A 22,003-nucleotide genomic window follows, 5' to 3' on the forward strand; every position below is an offset into this window, starting at 1 on the left:
GTACATGGAGCATGCCAAGCCGAAGTCTGTCACTGCCATGAACGTGGTCTATGCTCTAACGTGCCATGGTTGTACTCTGTATTGATATGGAGACTAAAATAAAAAGTGTCAATAAAACAAAGAAAACAGAACTTATAGTTAAGGGTAAGGCCAGCTTTCTGTTTAAAGCTTGATTCTTCTAGATGCTCTAAAATCTGTACTGTTACTTGGATTGCCTTGAAATTTGGTGTGCCTCATGAGTAAGGCTGTGGTTTTGGCACAGGTATTTTTATTAAAATTCACAGATAGGACATGGGCAATGAATGATACATCATGGATTTATTGAAGCCGAAGCCCCAACCCTGCTGCCCGGGGCTGAATTATTGGAGTTTTCAAGAAATCACAGAAGTCTCATAAAATCATGGAATCTGTGTCCTCCATAACAGATTTGTAGCGTTACTCATGAGGGAGGAGGGTAGTATTAGTGATTCAGATTTGGGGTCATTTGCGTCAAAACCACACTGCTGAGGCTGGGGAGTTGAGCACAGGCATACTTGATGCACATCACATGTTTCTTAAGCACTGGGGAGGGAGGATGGAAATACCCACTGAGATGACTAGTGACCTCCATGACAAAATTGTAGCCTTACTGATGATAAATAACATACAGTATTATAGTGAAGCACCAGATCTACTATGTTAAGATTAGGAGATTTTTTCTGTTTAAAGGAGGATTCTTCTTAGTGCTCTAAAATCTGTATAAGCGTACAGGTTATCTTGAAATTTGGTATGTCTCGTTTGGGGAGCGGGGTAGGTTTAGTGATCCAAATTTGGAGTCATTTGAGCAAGAGGTTCCTGAGATACAGCCCTCTCCCTCCAAAAAAAACCACTTGTCTTTAAGTTTACAGATTCTACTAATGCTTTTTTTGTACACTCCTGGCTACTAAAGCACTAGTGGCTATATGTCTGTGATTCTCAAACTTTTGTACTGGTGACCCCTTTCACATAGCAAGCCTCTGAGTGCGACCCTCCCCCCCCAATAAATTAAAAATACTTTTTTATATATTTAACACCATTATAAATGCTGGAGGCAAAGTGGGGTTTGGGGTGGAGGCTGACAGCTCACGACCCTCCATGTAATAACCTCGTGACCCCCTGAGGGGTCCTGCTCCCCAGTTTGAGAACCCCTGCTATGTGGGATGGGAAGGGGAAGGTGAGCTGGCAGCGATGGGGTGGGGCTGTATATGTTACGAGGGAGGAGACAGACCTATCCCAGTCTTCTTTCACATACTTAGTTACTGTACCCACTGTAAAAACAACGAGGAGTCCTTGTGGCACCTTAGAGACTAACAAATTTATTTGGGCATAAGCTTTCATGGGCTAGAACTCACTTCATTGGATGCATGAAGTGAAAAATACAGGAGCAGGTATAAATCCATGAAAGGATGGGGTTGCTTTACCAAGTGTGAGGTCAGTCTAATGAGATAAATCAATCAATCAACAGGATACCAAGGGAGGAAAAATAACTTTTGAAGTGGTAAGAGAGTGGCCCATTATAGACAGTTGACAAGAAGGTCTGAGTAACAGTAGGGAGAAATTAGTATTGGGGAAATTAAGTTTAGGTTTTGTAATGACCCAACCACTCTCAGTCTTTATTCAGGCCTAATCTGATGGTATCCACATTGCAAATTAATTCCAGTTCTGCAGCTTCATGTTGGAGTCTGTGTTTGAAGTTTTTTTGTGTGTGAAATTTTTTTACCCACTGTGTAATAAAACTGTCAAGTTCTTGGGACATAGGCCATATCTGAGCTTTCTCTCACTAGTCTTATTAGCAGCTACATACTTCAAACATTACAAAGCATGACCATTATCCCCATTCCTCTATAACAAACTGTGCGGGGCTGGTGTGGTGATGCTTAGGAATCACAAAGCAGCTACGTGGACTGGTGTAGTGAACAGTAGACTGAGACTCAGAATACTTGGGCCCTAGTCCTGACTTCTTGACTCGCCTGCTGGGTGACTTTGGCTAAGTTGTTTCACCCCTCTCTGCCTCTGTTTCCCCATGTATGCAATGGGAATAATGTTTCTATCCTTGAGATCTACTGATGAAAAGTGCTGTGTAAGAGGTTGGTGGTATCTCATGCAGTGTTGTTCTGGCCATGATCACTAAGTGATTATATCTGACTTATTAGTCCTCATCCTCAAAGGAAACCTGCACGACAATTTCAAATGACAAGCCAGGGAGCTTAAATTCATAACTTTGCTAGACACTAAAAATCATGTACTAAATAGATGCACTGGATTTATGTCTTATTACAATAATCTGTAATTATTGTAACACCCCCCACATCCCTTTCTTCCCTCCTTTTCCCCCTTATGATTGGAGGCGTGTTAATGGGTCACATTACTCTGAATGGTCCCTTGAAATATGTATTAATTACTTATGCTAAATAAGATGTTCCACCTTGTATTTTAGGTGTGACACTCTGAGGTCTGGTCTATATTACTGAGTTAGGTCAACATAAGGCATCCTATGCTCTGTAAGCCTCTACACTAAAATGTAGCTCCCACAGATACAACTCACTCACCACACTGACTTAATAACTCCACCTCTGTGAGAGATATAGCGCTTAAGTCGATGTAGTTAGGTCGACGCAGTGTCAGGGCTTGCCTACACTACAGGTTATGTCGGTATAACATATCGTGCAGGGATGTGAATAAACCACCCCGTGAGTGACATAAGTTACACTGACCTAGGCGCTGGTGTGGACAGAGCTATGTCAACGGGAGAGCTCTCTCCCATTGGCAGAAATCATTTTCATCAGATGTGCTACAGTGGCGCTGCTGCATCGGTGCAGTGGCACCATGTACCGCTTCTAGTGTAGACTAGCCCTCAATGTAGATAATGTGTTGCTTACATTGACTGTTGCTGCCTTTCAGAACCATCCCACAATGCCCCACGCTATCCGTTAAATCAGTGTAAGTGCTCCTGCTGAAGATGCACATCGTTGACACAAGGACCATAGTGTGTATGTGTAAAGCCGATAAAACTGCAGTGGTTGCGCGTAGACGTAACTTAGGTCAACTTAATTTTGTGGTATAGACTTGCCTTGAGTATGTTTCCCAGACATGAGGAAGAGCTATGTATAAGCTCAAAAGCTTGTCTCTCTCAGCAGCAGAAGTTGATCCAATAAAAGATATTACCTCACCCGCTTCGTGTCTCAGGTATTATTATTGTTGCCTGGCCACAGCAGTGTCTCAATTGTGCACCTATGTTATAATTAGAATTGCCTAAATGACTACTAACACCTACCAACAACCTTTCTGATTATAGTTAAAAAAAAAAAAAAAAGGGTAGAAAATTCACTGATAAATAAACTTACTTAATGCAGAGTTAAGGTATATCATGTCATTCCAGAATGCTGAGTTCAGTAAAATTCAGACTTGTGAAAACTAGGAATGAATTAAGGTATTTCAACCTCAGATTTCTAAAACCAGGAAATACTCAGCCTTAATTGTGTCCTCTGAGAGTGATGTCCCAATACCCATAATATATACCCACATTGCCTTTGTACTGCATTGGAAAGGAACTACCTACATCTGTCATACACTCAAACACTTAGGCCTGATGTACATTTAAATTGACCTAACTACAATGCTCAGGGCTTTGAAAAATTTCACTCCCTGAATGCTGTGGTTAGGTTGGCGCAACCCATGTTGTAGATGCAGCTACTGCTACTCATAGAGGTGGATTACCTACATCAATGGAAAAATCCCTTCCATCTGTATAGTAAGTGTCTATATGACAGCATTACAGTGGCACAGCTGCAGCATTCACTATAGCGTAGACAGAAAGAACACATCGGCTAAATTTTATGACCTCTTCACCCTTATGCACACAATACCATCTAACACCATACTTGCAGTTACCTTTCATTAAACTCACAGACCATGCTCATCTCCCACCTAACTGCTGACAGTCCCATGGCCAGAAGACCCCTGTGCCAGCTACTGAGACAGGCGATACACAGTGCTGAAATGAGCTATATACTGGATATTTCAAGGTACTTTTGTACCTGTTTCCTTTGATCACACGCATCCACAGAGGGTTGCGTCCTCCTCAGGTCACCTTATATCACAGTCACAACTCTTCCAAGCTGCTCCATCTAATTTCTCCACTATTCAGTACAAAGAACGAGGAGTACTTGTGGCACCTTAGAGACTAAGAAATTTATTTGAGCATAAGCTTTCGTTGGCTAAAACCCACTTCATCGGAGGCATGCAGTGAAAAATACAGTAGGTAGATATATATATACACAGAGAACATGAAAAAATGGGTGTTGCCATACCAACTGTAACGAGTAATTAATTTAGGTGAGCTATTATCAGTAGGAGGGGAAAAAAAACTTTTGTAGTGATAATCAGGATGGCCCAGTTCCAACAATTAATAAGAAGGTGTGAGTAACAGTGTGTGTGTGTGGGGGGGGGAATTAGCATGGGGAGACAGTGTTTACTTTGTATAATGACCCATCCACTCCCAGTCTTTATTCAAGCCTAATTTAATTGTGTCTAGTTTGCAAATTAATTCCAATTCTGCAGTTTCTCGTTGGAGTCTGTTTTTGAAGTTTTTTTGTTGGAGTATTACGACTTTGAGATCTGCAATTGAGTGACCAGGGAGGCTGAAGTGATCTCTGACTGGTTTTTGAATGTTATAATTCTTGACGTCTGATTTGTGTCCATTTATTCTTTGGTTTGACAGTCTCTACGCAAAAGAATAAATGGACACAAATCAGAAGTTGGTATGGCAACACCCACTTTTTCATGTTCTCTGTGTATATATATCTTCCTACTATATTTTCCACTGCATGCATCCGATGAAGTTGGTTTTAGCCCATGAAAGCTTATGCTCAAATAAATTTGTTAGTCTCTAAGGTGCCACAAATACTCCTCATTCTTTTTGCTGATACATACTAACACGACTACCACTTTGAAACCTATACAGTTAAACCTATCAGTGAATGCAGCTGCAGTGCATGCAGATAATTCCAAGTGTCTATTGCCAGCTCCATAGGTGGCAGAGTTAAGGTTGCATGGGTATGTACCTTAACTCTGTATTTCCTAATTTTCAGAAGTTTTGAATTTTGCTGAACTGGATGTTTTGCAAGGGCACCATATACCACCGGGCAACATTACCTTGGAGTTAATAAAGTTCTTTGCCAGTGAATCATGTTGTGTGTGGGTTTCCCAAATTGACATACCCAATCATTCACTCTAGGTTGGAGAGAACTGCAAAGAAAACTACATTCAAGGAACTTAAAGTTCATGATGGAGAGTTTGCATCAGGTATGAGGGTCTGAAGTGTCATGAAGTTGTTCAAATGTAATATCTACCCATTATTCTACAAACAAGGAAGTGCACAGAGTTTGATGGGGAGATCCTTCTAGTACAGCAGCACTGCCTTCCCACTGATATTTTCAGCGGCCACAGAACTTGAGAATGACTCAAAAATCTGGGGTAATGCCTCCATTCAGTTTCTGGATTAGAGAGCAGTGAATGCAATCCCAGATGGGGATATCCTCCCAAAATTATCCATATATTGTGGGCAAAACTGTTTGGTTTTTGTACAAGAAGGTGGAAAAATCATAACTATGATGGAAGGTTTAGTCTCCATGGAATAGGTGAGGTAGCTTAATTTATTTTTCCTCTTTGTCACACTGCTTGCAGTTGTCAAAAGACAGAAAGCTGTCTGTTTACCAGAATAAACATCAGGAATTGAAAAATATACCCAATGCTCGATAACCAGGTGAAAAAATAAATGTGCTGCCATACATCCAAGCCACTTACCCCAGATCATAACTCCTATAAGATGAAGGAATAAAACAGTTTTGTACTGTTTACTGTATTTAATCGTAACATTGTCAATCAGTTTTCTATTTAATACGTCTTTAAAAATGTAATTTTTCTCCCTTTTTCCGTATTTTTATCTTTCTGCCTCCACTCCATGCTTTCCCTTTCTTTCCTGTATTAGGTTATGATCAAGGCTATGATTTGGTCAGGGAGATCACAGATTCTGTGACTTTAACAGATGTCCACTTCTTCGGCTCAGGCTTCAGCCCCGCCAGGTGGGGCTTGGGCTGAAGCCAAAGCCCAAGCCCCGCTGCCCATAACTTAGCTTTGCAGTTGCCCCATTTGCTAGCTCCTAATGCTGCCTTGTGTACATTTGTGATTTATTGACTTATTGCCTAGGTCCTGTCTATTTAATAAAAATACCCGGGCCAAAATCATATCCTTAATCATGATGCATCTTTCCATGAATTATTTTCATTGTTTGTTTCTTCTCTCTTCTCCTCCCTCATCTCTTTCCCTATGTTTTTATGCAGGGGAGGAGGTAGCGATTTCCCCTCTCCTTTCTTCTACTTATTTACAAATCTCTTTCCTTCAGCACCATACTTCTCTCTTCAAAATTTACCCAATCTCTTTTTCCCAGCCACCTACTTACAAACATATAGTACTCATATTTAAAATTTTTACCAATGCACATAATAGGTAGAGGACTAAACCTACCAGCTAAAGACTAATACAAAAGAAGGAGAGGGTGACAAAATGCCAAGTGCCATCACTCTGGTGAGAAGGTAACTCCCCACCTTGTGCCATAAAAGGAGAATTCTAGGGTTCCTACTGTAGCATGATCCTTCAACAATAAACCCATAGAGAAAAGATTACTATTGCAAAAGTTAATGATGGCTGTCACTCATGTATCTCAACCCCTCCATCTTATTCATGTTACTGAGAAGAGGAAAAGCTGGAATAAAAATTAAGCAAAACCTAAAACTTTCAAGTGAGCCACATAATCCTACTCTATTTTGTGGAGAAGGAAACCATTTTTATTAGGTCTGTTGCACTAGCACAAAGCAAGACCTATTGCTGTGATAATCTGCTTGCTCTGATTCTTGGCAGCAAGCCACAAAGGAGCAGCTTATGTTATACAGTATTAATAGAATTAGTCTCCCACATATGGTGAAACACCATTAGCTGAGAGAATACTTCAGCAAAAGCAATCACCACTGACCCAGAGGCAATATAAACTGATACAGTAAATAAATAAGGGTGTGTCTTCACTACTGTAGCATGGTAATGTAGACGCTTTCTACATTGATGGGAGTTTTTCCATTAAAGTAGGTAATGCACCTCTCCAAGAGGCGGTAAGTAGGTCAATGGAAGAATTTTTTCTGTCAACTGCATATACAGTTAGGTCCACCTAACTATATCCCAGAGGGTGTGAAATTTTTCACAGCCTTGAGCAATGTAATTAGGTTGATCTCAGTTTTAGGAGTAGACCAGGCCTAAGTAGCACAGTAGAGTATACCCCCAATTATCCGAATAGCATGGGTGGACATGGATTTTATTTGGATAATTGGGAGTTCATATAATTGAGAGGGCAGGAGCAGCAGCGCAGGGAGCCCTCCTCAGCTCTGCTGTCACAGCCCTGCTCGCTCCCATAACAGTGGGGCTGCAGAAGGCTCCCTTTTGTTGCCTCTTGTAACCTTTGATTTATGTGTTTCCAATTACTCATTTAAACATAAGGAATAAAACCAAACTGAATTCCTTAAGGTTTGAGCCTCCAGGGTAGTTACAGATCATTTAAGTTAGTGGAGGACTGTGAATGACCAGTGAATGCTTAAACTATTTTATATTAAATAAAATCCTTAATTTTATCAAACAGGCATTACAGTATGATCATGCACTGCATTTATACTCGCATTCTAAGGTGAAAAGATGCATGCATATCTGTTCAGCCTCTGGATGAGGAGTGTGGATATAATTCTTTCTTTAGTGGTACCTTAGACTCATAGACTTTAAGGTCAGAAGGGACCATTATGATCATCTAGTCTGACCTCCTGCACAACGCAGGCCACAGAATCTCCGCGTGCCTATCTAAAATCAACCTACTACCCTTTTTATAATCAACTATAATAATGCCACTTAATTAATGAACATTAACCGTAATTAAATATTTTCTACTTTCTCATTGGCTGTTTAACATTAAGCATCGTCTTAACATCTGCCTCAATGCCAGACCAGTAACTAGCATTATAAGTAGCATTTTCCAAAACATTAACATTTTATTTAAAACATTTGTAAAAACCAATTAGGACCAAAACATGTTTACAACATGAACTGGGGTTGTGCCTTAACTTATCTCTGAATTGTCTCACTTCACTTTACTCGTACTTTACCATGCCTCTCTTGACTATTGTCAAACCTGTTTTTAGGAAATAGATTTTTGGGCCTACTTACATTACAACATATTACTATAGGAAATAAGCAAACATCATCTTTATACATGCTACATGCTCCTACCCTTCCTGGATTACTGCACGCGCAAAGGGCAGTGGGGAGGCTGTGGTCCTGGTGGGGCAGAGCAGAGATTCCTGGTCAGAACAGTAGCCTTCTCTACACCTTGCACCTGCAGAGATCAGGTATCACTGGCCCAGAGGCAGTTCAGGGAGTCCTCTTCAGCTCCGCAGTCATGGCCCCACTCACTTATTCCCGTGGAGCTGTGGAGCGCTCCCTGCACTGTCACAGTAGCCATTCAGTAGCAGGATGGCCTTTCCTGGCAGGAGGTCTCTGCTCTATGATCTGAACCTCTGTGTTGTCCAGAAATAATGGGATCTGGATAATAAGGTTTCAGAAACCCAAAAGTATACTGTAGTAGAAAAACTATGGAGGTCAAAGTTCTCTATTAGTAAATGCAGCACAGTCAATATCTATCACATATGTTTGGATACAAGACAAAATATACAGTATCCAATTTTGAGAGAAATTTTATTATAGTGAGAGGACAGTTAATTCTGATTATAGTATTACAATCTTAGGGTCTGATTCATCAAATCCTTACTAATATGAGTAGCCCCACTGATTTGGGGAATTTCATGATTGGCATTTGTTGTTAAAGCAGGATTCAAAATAGGCCAGTCCAATATCTGTTGATTGGAAACTTTCCAAATATCAACAGATATTATTTGTGCAGGAGCCCAAAAAAATGTAGGATCTGCCTTCATCTGAATGAAGTTTTTGGCTAAATTTTTAAAAATAGGAGCCTGTCTGTATTTAGATAGTTAAGAATTTTCTGAAGTGCCTATGTTCTTGTGCATTTTTGAAAATCTCATTTCATCTTCTTAAATCTTTGTTAATTCATAGATTTAAGGCCAGAAGGGAACATGGTGATCATCTAATCTGAACAGCTTTATAACACAGATCAAAGGTCTTCCTTGAATTAATTCATGCTCCAAGTCCAATAGCTGTGGTTGAACTAGAAAATATCTTTTATGGTAACATACGATCTATATTTTAAAATGATCAGTGATGGAGAATGCACCACAACCCTTGGTAAGTTGTTCCAATGGTTAATTACCCTTATGGTTTTTAAAAAATAAAAATAAAAGTGCCTTATTTCTAGTTTGAATTTGTCTAGCTTCAACTTCCAGCCATTGGATCTTGATATATCTTTTTCTGCTAAATTTAAGAGCCATCTGTTATCAAATTTCTGTTCCCCATGTAGATACTTAGATTGTGATCAAGTCACCCCTTAACCTTCTTTTTGATAAAATAGATTGGCCACCTTGAGTCATTAGAAAATCCCACACATAGGAACGTAAAGTTAGCTTTTATTTGAAAATTTTAGTCTTCAGCTATTTATTTACAAATGTATATTAGTGCACATCACTTCAGCACGTGAATGCTTTAAATAACCCTTAGGAAGACCATTTTTCTTTTGTAATAAAACTATTACAGCCTATTAACTTTTAATTCAAAATTGTTTTTTCCTTAATAATGCTCATACAGCACAGTTTTTGTGCTAGACCTTATAAAGACATTACACTTAAAATTGACTGGGAGGTTGGGCTTCATAGAATTACTTTTTTATGCTGGATGAGCAAAAGGTAAAGCAAGTTTAGACTTTCAGTTAGGATAAAGTTTACAGAATAGTGACTAACTATCATTGAGATATGACAATAATTGGTGCATTAGAAATACCTAGATACATAGACCTGTGGCCTCTTCTACAGTTGGAGCTACTTGGAACAGAATATTTCCTTTAAAGGAAAACTTCAATATAAATACAAAATATTTCAATTAAAAAGGAGAATAAAGACTCAATTTTACTTTCTCTGAAGTCTAGAAGTTTTTTTTTCATTTCCTTTGTAACTCAAAATAAATTATGCTGTTTAATTTTATGATTGTATATATAAATTGTTGAATAAATTAAGTAGTTTTTGTGATAAATTTAAAATAGTTCTGTTTTGAAATTTTAATAAAGTGTCTAACACTGCTTTGTGTATCTTTATCAGCCCAATTAAATCAATTTACTTCATAACATTTTCAACCATAAGTAGATTTTAATGATGATTCTTGGCATCTTTTTCTTTTTAATGATGATTCTTGACGTTTTTTTAATGCGTGTACAGCCAGTATATATAAAGATAATCACTTTATAAATGCTGATAGGACTTTAGCTTGTGCAACAGAGCATTTTCAAGGACAAGAATACTACAATGTACAAGCAATTGTTATTTGAAAATGAGACATGAATCCACTAATGAAACTGGTGGAGGAAATAAAAAGATGACAGAATTTATGTAATCATTAATTCTGTCAGCGACTGTAGGAAAGATATTAGGGTAATGTTCCCTTCAAATTCAGTCCCTTTAAATGGCAAATTCTTCGTCGTCTCTGCCTCAGGCTGTAGCTGTTTAAAGGAATAGAACAGTTGTGTGTATTGTATTCAGTGGTGCCATGTTGCAAGTGAACTTTCTATTTAATGATTTTGTAAAATTAGAACTTACTACACTTCTCTTGCTTTTGATGTTGCATCTTTCTCATCCTGACTTCTTCCTTCCTCCCCCCCCCCGCCCTTCTTCCCTATAGTAGATCATAGGCCTGGTCTACACTAGGAGTTTATGTCGAATTTAGCAGCGTTAATTCGACTTAACCGTGCACCCGTCCACACCAGGAAGCTAATTAGTTCGACCTAGAGGGCTCTGTAGTTCGAATTCTGTACTCCTCCCCGACGACGGGAGTAGCGGCAAATTCGACATGGCTATGTCGAATTAGGCTATGTGTGGACGGAAATCGATGTTAGTAGCTCCGGGAGCTATCCCACAGCGCACCACTCTGTTGACGCTCTGGACAGCAGTCTGAGCTTGGATGTTCTGACCAGCCACACAGGAAATGCCCAGGGAAAATTTGACACGCTCCGGCGCCTTGTGGATGTTCTGCAGGACCGCAGGCAGGAGGACAGAGCCCCCCTGCACTGTATCTGCAACCGCCCTCCCCCGCCACAAAGTCCCAACCCCCCCTCACCCAAAGTAACAAGAAGGAGGGGCGACAGGGGCCGTGAAAACTGTCACTGCACCCCTGCAGAGTGCACAAATACAAGAAGGCTCTCATTCCCTAAATGTTGAGAAGTCCTTCCCTTCCTGGCTCACCGAAGCCCCAATCCCAGTTTCATCCCCTAACTGTGTAGTTGATTATTAAAGTAGTTTGCTGTTAATTACTATTTTCGTCAAGTTTTTCTACAGAAGACTGTCTGTGAAGGGGGGTGGGGGAAAGAGGGTTGTTAATTGCATAGGACAGTCACCTTTACCAGGGTACAGACACGGGGGCAGGATCAACAGCAGGTCACACACACAGTGCAGTCAGTAGGCACCCTGGTCAGTCTGGGAGGTGTTTTCCATGTTCTGTGTGGGTGAGGGGTACGTGACTTTGTGGCATGGGAGGGCGGTTACAGAACTTATGCAGCGGTCCTTGTCCCGGACCACAGAGCCACGCAGCAGGGGAATCTGTAACCGTCCTCCCCCGCCACTAGGTCACATAGCCCCCGCACACAGAGTCCCGGAAAGGAGGGATGGCAGGCTCCGTTGAAACAACCAGTCCGGCACTGCAGACCGCTCTAGGAGCAGGAGCCTATCATTCCTCGAGTGTAGAAGTGGTGTTAACATCACTGCACACCCTACCCACCACAGTCTGAGTCCCTGTTTCAACCCTTTAACGCGAATTCATTAATAAAGAAAACGTTAATTAACAATGTTCCATTAACTTTATTTTTAAACGTGTGTTGGAAGGGGGGAAACGTGGTGAATGGGGTATGTAACTGCAGAAGAAAGTCAACAGTAACTGAAGCAGGGGCAGGTTCAGCTTCTCTGTAAAGAAACTGAACAGTCACAGGTTACCCTGCTCCCTGAGGAACCTAGCTTTCAAAGCCTCCCGGATGCACAGCGCTTCCCGCTGGGCTCTTCTAATTGCACGGCTGTCTGGCTGAGCGTAATCAGCAGCCAGGCGATTTGCCTTAACCTCCCATCCCGCCATAAAGGTCTCCCCCTTGCTCTCACAGAGATTGTGGAGCACACAGCAAGCTGCAATAACAATGGGGATATTGGTTTCGCTGAGATCCGAGCGAGTCAGTAAGCTCCTCCATCTCCCCTTGAGACGTCCGAAAGCACGTTGAATGATGACAGTTACCCAAGACCACCCTCGACACATTTTTCCCCCCAGCATGCATTGTGGGGAAATCCCAGAATTCAAATGGGCAGCGGGGACTGCGGGAATTGTGGGATAGCTTCCCACAGTGCACCGCTTCCAATGTCGACGCTTGCCCCGTTAGTGTGGACTCACAAAGTCGAATTAGTGTCCTTAGTGTGGACACACAAATTCGACTTTGTAAGGTCAATTCCACAAATTCGAATTAAGTTAAATCAAACTAATCTGGTAGTGTAGACATACCCATAGTGTGTTTTTCTTGAGTTGTCTTAAGTCTCTCATCCTTTTTTCTGTTTTTTTTTCTGCAGTGTATTCACTACTTCCTCTCATTTTCTCTTTCCTCCTTATTTCCTTGTCTATATTGCACTTCCCTGTTCTGTCTTATCCCTTCAGTTTATTTGTCTGCCTACTCATTCCTATCCAGTCACAGATAGTCTACGATGTGGAAATTTCTCCAGATACCTAAAATCTGTAGGATTAAACCTACTATCCAGAAACAGGAGTAGGGACAATGCCCAGGTGAAAAGGCAGTATTCTTTGATACTTTCCTCTGTGAGTGGAAAGAAAAGGATATCACCCTGACTTCTTGCAGGTTCAATTTTTCATAGTAGACTCTGTGTAGTGTGTGTCTATATTTAGCTCCCTCTGTTGCTGGGTGACAGAGGAAGCATTCTCTCAATTTCCCCACTCCACTTGCAGAGCCTCTTCACTCTTGTGAGAGTCGGTGGAAAGTGTGCCTGTTACTCATTGTCTCCCCAAGTTTCCTCACTGATGTGATGGACATCACATATGTGTGTATCTGCATTCTATCATTCATTCAACCTGGTTGCTCACAGTGAGTTCCTCTTTCTCTATTCCTTTCTTGGCCTCTCTTTTTGAGGGCTGCTACGCTGTGGATAGCTTCTGCTCAAAGCATTCTTAAGCAGCAGCAGAATATTTATGATAATTCTTGCCACTTTCACTACTGCCCACCGTGTTTAGAGCAGCAGTAGTGAAAACTGATAAGACTACAGGCGAGTGGATTTTTTGATCACTGCATCAAGCAAGTGGCATTAAATGCTTACTGCCAACCACACATCTCTGAGTTCCAGAAGTGGCTTAAATGATCAACCAAAGGAAGGCCTTACATTCAATTTGATGGCGTTTGTTTGTAATCCAATAACTTTTGAATGCTACGTCCGATCAATTCCAAAATTTCAGGGAATGGTTTAAGCATCAATGACCAGAACCTTATGGATTTTGGTGAAAATTGGAAAAATTGAAAGGTAGACATGGGGAACACATGGAGTCACTAGCATGAGAGGAGGGGTGGGGTCGCAAGGAGTCCCTGAAATAGCGGGAATAGGATGGTGGAACACAGGGAGCTTGTGGAGGGGAAGGGAGGAATGCAAGAGCCTCTGGTGGGTGTAATGCACTCAGCCTATAGAAACAACAAAGTGTGCAAGCCTCTAATGTTAACCACTACAACAGAGAGGATATCTGGGAACCTAGTGATTTCAAAGAGCGATGAGGGTGCTAAGCACCTTACAAAATTTGACACTTAATATGAAAAGTTTAGAGAGAGGATGACAAAGGGCCTGTCCAGTTCAGTTACAACCAAATCAGAGTAGACCTAGTGACAACACAGTTCTATTTAGTAGAGTAGACAGGCTCTTAAGTAAGTTCTGTAACTGGGCCAAATTTTTGGACGTGTCCTGATTATGGAACTTGGTTTAAATCCCATCTATGTTCTAAAATGAAACCAAGTTGTAGATAGGTCCCCTGACTCATTTGTACTTATAATGTAGACTGGCTCAAATGGTGGAAACTGTAATTGCGTACAAATACTTCATACAGCTGGGGAAAGTGCTGTCTCCTAGGGAGTTAGTTTAAAATTATCAAAGGGAAAATTTATGTTGGGTTCTCAAACTTCATTGAACTGCGACCACAAAGATTACTACAGTCAAACCTCGCAATAACGCGCCCCGCCATAACGCGAAATCGCATATAATGCGATCACAGGTTGGCTCCCCTTTAAGGTATAATACAGTACGGTACTGTACCAATGATCTCCAACACCATGGCAGGGGAGAGAAGCTGCAGCCCCGCGCCTGCCGGGGACAGAGAACTCCGGGGCTGTGGGCGCCGGTGCTCTCTGTCCCGGCAGGTGTGGGGCCACGGCTTCTCTCCTGCTTCAAGAGGAGCTGCGGCTCCCTGCCTGCCGGGAACAGAGAACTCCGGGGCTGCGGGTGCCGGTGCTCTCTGTCCCGGCATGCGCAAGTCCGCGGCTTCTCTCCGGCTTCAAGAGGAGCCGTGGCTCCCCGCCTGCTGGGGACAGAGAACTCCGGGGCTGCGGGCGCCGGTGCTCTCTGTCCCGGCATGTGCAAGTCCCCGGCTTCTCTCCGGCTTCAAGAGGAGCCGTGGCTCCCCGCCTGCCGGGGACAGAGAGAACTGGCTTCCACAGCTCTGGAGTTCTCTGTCCCTGGCAGGCAGGGAGACGAGGCTCCTCTCCTCTGCTGGGCACTAGGGGCACTAGGCGGCGCACATCAATGCACCGCGTTGGGGAGCATTGACAAACCCCACTATACCGCGACCCCGCATTTAGTGCGATCGAAGTTTTTGGACCCCAAACATTGCGTTATAGCGGGGTTTCACTGTACATAACCCCGAGAAGGGGGATCAAAGTCTGAGCCCAAGCCTGAGGGCTTCAGCCCCAGATGTAGGGGGCTGTATCCTGAGCCCCGCCATCCAGGGCTGAAACCGAAGCCTGAGCCCCGGGCAGTGGGCCTTCGGCTTCAGTCCCAGGCAGCGGGGCTCAGGCTTCGGCTTCAGCCCTGGGTGGTTGGGCTCAGGCTTCAGTCCTGGGCCTGAACAAGTCTAATGCCAGCCCTGATGACCCCATTAAAATGGGGTTGGACCCCAAAGGTTGAGATCTACTGTTGGACTAAGGGTTCTTAAGCTGTGCCTCATGAGCCACTGGTAGTCTGGAGTGCTGGTTGGTCACATGTTGCTGGTTCTTATTTCTGTCTTTCTAATCAGATTAAAACAGCCAAAATGCTGTAATATTGCAGATAGGTCAAGTGACTAGAATAATTGGCTGTGGAAGGTTGAGACATTGAAATTAGATATTTTTGAGTTGACTGGCTACATATCATATTGGTGTAGGATAGTGGACCATTCTGCACTGGATCTCTTTTAGCTCATCATTTTAGGATTTGGATTTTAAAAAGAATGGATTAATTTTCTTAGTGAAAAGTAATAGTGAGAAAGCAAAAGTATTGTATTTTAAATGTGTAGGGTTGGTGATTTTTTGGTTTTTTGTTTTGTATTTTGGTGGGTTTTTTTGTTTTTTGCTAATGTATTTTTTTTTTAAATTTCTTAGGAACTAATTGAATGGGACTTCAAATACTGGTTGATAAAATAGACACAAAAGTAAGTGATACAGATACAAAGTTTTTGTTTGTGCTCTTTTGCAAAATATATATAGCTAAACTAGTACTACTTGTGGTAACAGTTAAGAAATAGTGCAATAAATAAGCTTACCAGATTTTTGTCATTACTCTTTTTTAAAAATCCTGAGTATAGTTGCTTTTCGGTTTTGGTTTTGTTTGGTGTTTTTCCTAGTATGAGGTTACACCAGAAAGTTTCATAGGTCCTCACTTTCCAAATGTTGGTGTGTTTGTCTCTTTTTGGCATGTCCTGCTCCTTACTTTCTTTATCAAAGACTCTCCACATTAAAGACTTTGTACTGGATCTGTACTGTGGGAGTCATAGGTAGGCTGTCGTCTCCTATGTCTGTTTTTTCCCCCGTATGGACTATTCAGTTTTAATAGTTGGAACTACCATTACCCAAGAGGAAAAGAATTTAAATGTAATTTTAGGAAACTCTTATTTAATTGATGTCTTTCTTTTGTATTTCTATATTTATCCCAAAATACATTTCAGATTGGGGTTTTCCATTTTTGTCATTTTTTGCCACTTCCTACTGGATCCCTTAAGTTTGGTGAATTATGTTACATGCTAGATTGTGAGGTTTTCTTATTATAGTAATGGTTGTACTCCAACCTGGATTCACTTTATACAGATTATTTAAGAATAGAAATTCTGATTAATTTAATTCCAAGAAAAAGAGATTTTGCATTCTGTCAAAGACCACAATTTTTAAAAACACATTAAACATGCTAAGCTTCACACCTCTTTTCTGAGTTCTGCATCATGCTTTTGTAATTTTACAGATGACTAAACTGATCCATAGAAAGACTACATGGAAATTGAAATGTAATATTTTGGAATTGTTCAACCTTATTAGAAAGTGAAGTGAATTACTTTTTGCATTTCCTGGCTGTGATTTTAACTGTGCAATCTTAATGTTGCAGTAACATTTGTGTGCAGGGTTGGTGGGGAAGGCTTTTGTACAAGTGGAGATTGTAAGCGGTGTATAGTGGACTGGTGCTGCTTAGGGTTCCTAGGTGTCTGGTCTTCAAAAGTATGGTTGAACAGGGAAACTGGCAGTGTCCGGTCAGATGTACTGACTGGATACTAAAAGTCTGGTTATCGCAGGAGTGACAGCCTGCTGCCGGGGCCTGAAGTGCAGCTCCCACGTCAGCACACATGCACTAGCTCAGGCCGTAGGCGGCCCCTCTCAGGAGTGTGGTTTCCAGGGCTGTGGTGGAAGACAGAGAGCGGGGACCTATGGCGAGTGGCGTAAGGGCTCTTAGTGAGCATGGAACGTTCCCCAGGAAGGAAGGTATGCAAGCTGCCCTGCCAGATGCCGCTTCCCCTGGCTGCACTCTCAGGCAGCTCTGGGGTGGGGAGGGCTCGATCAGACGGGGAAGGGGGCTGCTGGCAGGCAGCTCAGAGGGAGGCACAGGGCTGCCTGGTTGCTCCTGCGCAGCCACAGCGCTCTTCTGACCTTCACTTCCAGGCGGCTAGTTGCAGCTGGAGTTTGCAAGTCCCTTGGGGCTGCTCACACTGGAGTTGATGGGGGAGAGCCGTGAGCAACAGGAGGAGTGGGGAGAAGAGGAGCAAGCAGGGGATGGGGCCTTGTGTGAAGAGGTGTAGCAGTGGGCGAGGCCTCATGAAGAGGTGGAGCTGTGGGCAGAGCCTCGGGGCAAGAGGCGGGGCAGAAGGTCCGGTTTTCAGACATTAGAAAGTTGGCCACCCTAGTGCTGCTATCCTGTGCATCACATGAATAAGCCCTATAATTTAATTGAATCAACATGTACTCACTTTCCTAATTATTGCTACACATGCAATGGGTCTTTTTTGAACTGTACAATGCACAACTTTATAAAAGTCAAACCAAGATTTTTTTCAGCCTAGCAAAACCCTTAGTCTCAGTAAAGACTATTTTCATTCCAAATTGCAACATTCACAGTTCAGGTATGGAGAAAGTAAATGGTTGTCAGAATAGTAAATAATTAGGTTTTTAACAGGCTGCTATATCAAACTTTTATGAAAATATTAATATTTACCAAGTTTTCAAAATATTTTACAGTCTTGTATTTTGGAGGCTTAGAGCAATGATATCATCAGATTTCCAGTCTAATACTTTTTAATGAAACAATGGACAATACTCATTTTCATTTTTTTAGCTGGACAGTGTCCAGTGTTAATTAAGCCCTTTCAAAAAGAACGTAGTGCTTTTTCTTTCTGTGCATAGTATGTTATATTAGGAGAAGTAGGAGACTTCTTATTTTGATACTTTTTGCTTCTTACTTGTGCATAACACGTATATTTTTGTCTGCTTGAATTTTTATCTTTAGTGGCATATAGAAGAGATGAAATGTGGTCTGAAGGACGATATGAGTATGAAAGACTTCCAAGAGAACGACTCCCACCAAGAATTCATTCTGACGTAAGTATTGCTATATTGTTTAAATATGGGGCTTGTACTTCTTTTAAAAAGTAGTACTTATTAAAGCTGAATCTTTTCATTCAATTTTTTTCTTACCATTTAATTCCATGTTCAGAGATCATACTGTGGACTAACATTTAAGGTACTGATCCTGCAAATGGATATGCCTCGGCAGACCTTGTGAATTTGTGAGTCCCATGAAGTTAACATGGACGATAGAGTCTGCCAACATGGTTCTTTGTATAGAATCAGGGTGATATTCCCTGGGAAGTACTTCAAGTAGATAATCTGCTGTACATAAGTGTTCAATATATTTAGTATGCAGTTAAACATGGACCGTTCAGATTCTTCCAGGTTTTATTGAAGCTATATAATTTGCTGGAAATATTTTTTTTTTTTTTTTTACTTTCTCTATCAAATTTTAAAAGTGGACTGAGGTGCTGAGATTGTGAACTCAAGGGCTTACGTAGAGCAGTAAGAAACAATGCTGTTGCTGGATGCAAAGATTTAAGCAAAAGTTTAAACATTATTGAAAATATAAATTAGCAGCAGCTGCCTATTAGATACTTATTGGGACATTAATTACAAAGGAAACAATGTAGTTAATGACATGCAGTCTGTTTGCAAAACTCATTTTGTTCTCAGTTCTGAAATTAGAATTTCAGCTACCTATTTGAGGTCTCTAAAAGTAAACACAAACATTTACAAAACTCTACAAAAAAGAACAAAGTAGGTAAACTATTTTCTTCTATATCTGAATATCTGGAGAAGAGAGAAATCAAAATCACTTTTAAATTTAGCTTTTGAGCTGTTGCAGTTAAATAGAATTTAAAGAACATTTTCTAAATTATTCTGATTACAGGGTACACCGTATGTATTTGGCAACATAAAACCTCAGGTATCAGTCTCTGCTGTCTACTTTATGTCCTCTCCTCCTTCTTAGTGAATCTTGGAGATTTAGTGGTTGTTCAGTTGACCTGGGCTACCTTTTATCTTATTTCACCCTCCCATCACATATTCTCAGCCTGCACTTTTTGTAACTTACTGGTATTGGTAACTAGTGTCACAAGGTGTATATGGCTCTCTCTTTCTGTTGATCAGTGTATTGGTGTTTTGGCTGTTGTGTGATGTTTTAACTTTCTTTACAGGAGTCAGCAAAATTTCTCCATTTTCAACAAACTGGAAACCAGATAAGTTTGAACAGAGTATTTAGTCAGATTCTCAGTTGCTTCTCAAGTAGTCTTATTAGCAATAGAACAAAAGGAAAGGCAGATGGACTTTTACAGATATTATATTTTTTTAAACAAAGTAACATTTGATTTGTCTAACAATTTGCTAACTTAATGTAGCCATTACAGCAATAAAATTCTTAAATTCTATTATTCCTTCAAACTCTCTAGGAAACAAGTATAGCATACACATTATGGAGGTTTATGCTTAAGGTTAGCTATAAAGGAAAAATCTCTGAGCATTGAAGTGGTATAATAATATTATCATACAAGAGAGACTGAACCAAGTACCCCAACTGTAGGTTTATATTCCAAATAACATCAAAATAGAATGGCATGACCAGTAGAGTCTACTGATACACCTCCCAAAAAAATTAATGGCAAAACTTTGGTTTGTTAGTCTCAATTCATTATACTATGAAGCTAGGATGTCTGACTTCCTCTGGTTCTGCTCTGTTGCTTTGAGGTAGCTACTGAAAGGCAATTTCCTTCATCACCACATCCAGACTTGCAAAATTCTACTTGCTCAGGGCAAGGAGTATTTTTTAATTTTGTTTTTGGATGGTCATGTAAATATCATAAGTACATTCATAATTATCAGTCTTCATGGCAGATGACAAGGAGATGAATGTTATTCCTGGGCTGGAATATTTTGTCAATTTTTAATGTCTGGCATATCTCTGTGTGTCTTGTCTCTACTATTCAAGAGAACAGGGGCCTTAAGCTTGATCCTGAAACTGAACGTAACATATCAAAATAAAGTCTATTGTAGAATGAGATCTCAGATGTTGGCAAATGATAAAATGCCAGAGGATTTTGCAGGGTTTCCCGTACTCTGCAAAACATTGTTCACACCTTTACAATATTCTTACTGTTGGAACACTTTAAAATAGTGTTTTCTATATGTCATTGGTACAGTTTTGTGCTTTAATCTTTTGGGTGGAGTGGGAGAGTGAATACTTCTAATATAGCTTCAGCCCATATGTTCTTTCAGGACCACCAAATCATAAGCCTAATGTATATGTTAGGAATGGTATTCCACGAGATAGTTTGCCTTCAAGGGTTCATCAAGCCCTGTGATATTTTGTATACGTGTGGCCTCTACATTGTATCTAGTCTATGGAGTGAGATTTTATTTTTTTTCATTAGGTGTCTGTAATTGATTGCTTTTTAGTAAACTTGCTGGGCTGTCAGCAAGTTTGTTTATAATATATTAACAGTCTGTGACCCTAATATACCTCTTCCTGCAGAAAGTTTCAAAGCATTAGATTGTGACTACAACTTGAAAAAGGCCAAGAGGTCAAGTGGGGATGGGAAGGAGTGGCAGGTGGGGCCCCTGGAAGAGGCTGAGCGGTGGGTGGGGCCTCGGGGGAAGAGGCTGAGTGAGGGTGGGGGGCGGGGCCCACAAAAGATTAATCCGGCCCTGTGGGCGCTGAACACCCCCTATTTTTTCCCACAGAGTCAGTACCTCTGGGTAGCAGGGCCGGGAAGTACAAGACACACTGTCGAGAGCAGGGTGGGGCCCAGTTGTTTGGGCAGCTTCCTGTTCCTACTTCTGGCTTAAGTAGGGCCAGTCAACCACTCTGGGACTCTGCCAATCGGCACACAAGGGCGGAGCCTCACACTGAGACTGGGCTCCATGGGTTTCAGGCAAGCTATTGCCAGCAGGCTGCTGGGTGGAAGATTGGAGCGTGGCTGCTCTCATAGACCTTGCGGGCCTGGATCATGACACAAACAAAAAAAATAACTTGTTTAACCTAAGGGGAACAAAGTGGTCCAGCCAGTCTAAATCACACTTGACATCTCTTGAATAAAACTTAATATACCAGTTATCAATTCAAGCGATGTCCACCCCTCAAGTGTCTTATCTCTGTTTTGTTGTTCACTTTAAATCCATTGTCAGTGTTGCAACTTATTTAGAACAAGTAAAACAAAAATGCAAGCATTAAAACACTCGAATGCATCCTCTGGTGATCTACTGCATTGTGTCAGAATTGTATTACTTCTCTATTCAGAATGATCTCTTTTGAGCAAGCACTACCTCCTCTATATTTTGAGTACACTATTGACATTCAAATAATAAATTACATTTATCGACAAGCTCTTATTTGGGAGGCATTGCAGAAAATAATTTTCTTTATCGCCATCATTTCTGAAATTGGTGTCAAAGCATATAAGAAATACAAACTGGAGTAATTTTTTTAAAAACATTGAGACCTGATGTTTAGGGTTTTAAAGACTACTCACAGATTACTTTTGTAACATTTCCTTATAAACATAAGATGGCTGGGATGCTACATCAGATTAGACACCATATAAATGTAATGTGTTATCCATCATCAGACTTACTTGCTGCTTTTCTTGCATGTTTTCTCCACACTTAAGTATGTAGCCTTTTAAAGAATGTTGGCATTCAATA

At 41.1% G+C, this 22,003-nt stretch overlaps 1 protein-coding gene across 7 annotated transcripts in view; it reads left to right on the forward strand.

Moving 5' to 3' along the window:
- Positions 1-22,003, forward strand: part of PPHLN1 (periphilin 1) — a 156,554-nt gene that overhangs the window by 4,435 nt on the left and 130,116 nt on the right. For 4 of the 7 annotated variants that reach the window (XM_045032006.1, XM_045032016.1, XM_045031981.1 and 1 more), the window contains exons 2-5: positions 15,881-15,930; positions 18,264-18,355; positions 19,218-19,253; positions 19,504-19,560. In XM_045032006.1, the coding sequence (XP_044887941.1) occupies position 15,930; positions 18,264-18,355; positions 19,218-19,253; positions 19,504-19,560 (186 nt within the window). In that variant the 5' untranslated portion in view covers positions 15,881-15,929. The remainder of the gene's footprint in view (positions 1-15,880; positions 15,931-18,263; positions 18,356-19,217; positions 19,254-19,503; positions 19,561-22,003) is intronic. The other 3 variants (XM_045032035.1, XM_045032026.1, XM_045031987.1) reach the window with 2 other exon arrangements.

This window comes from Mauremys mutica, chromosome 1 (assembly GCF_020497125.1).
Source record: "Mauremys mutica isolate MM-2020 ecotype Southern chromosome 1, ASM2049712v1, whole genome shotgun sequence".
In the NCBI taxonomy this organism is placed as follows: Eukaryota; Metazoa; Chordata; order Testudines; family Geoemydidae; genus Mauremys; species Mauremys mutica.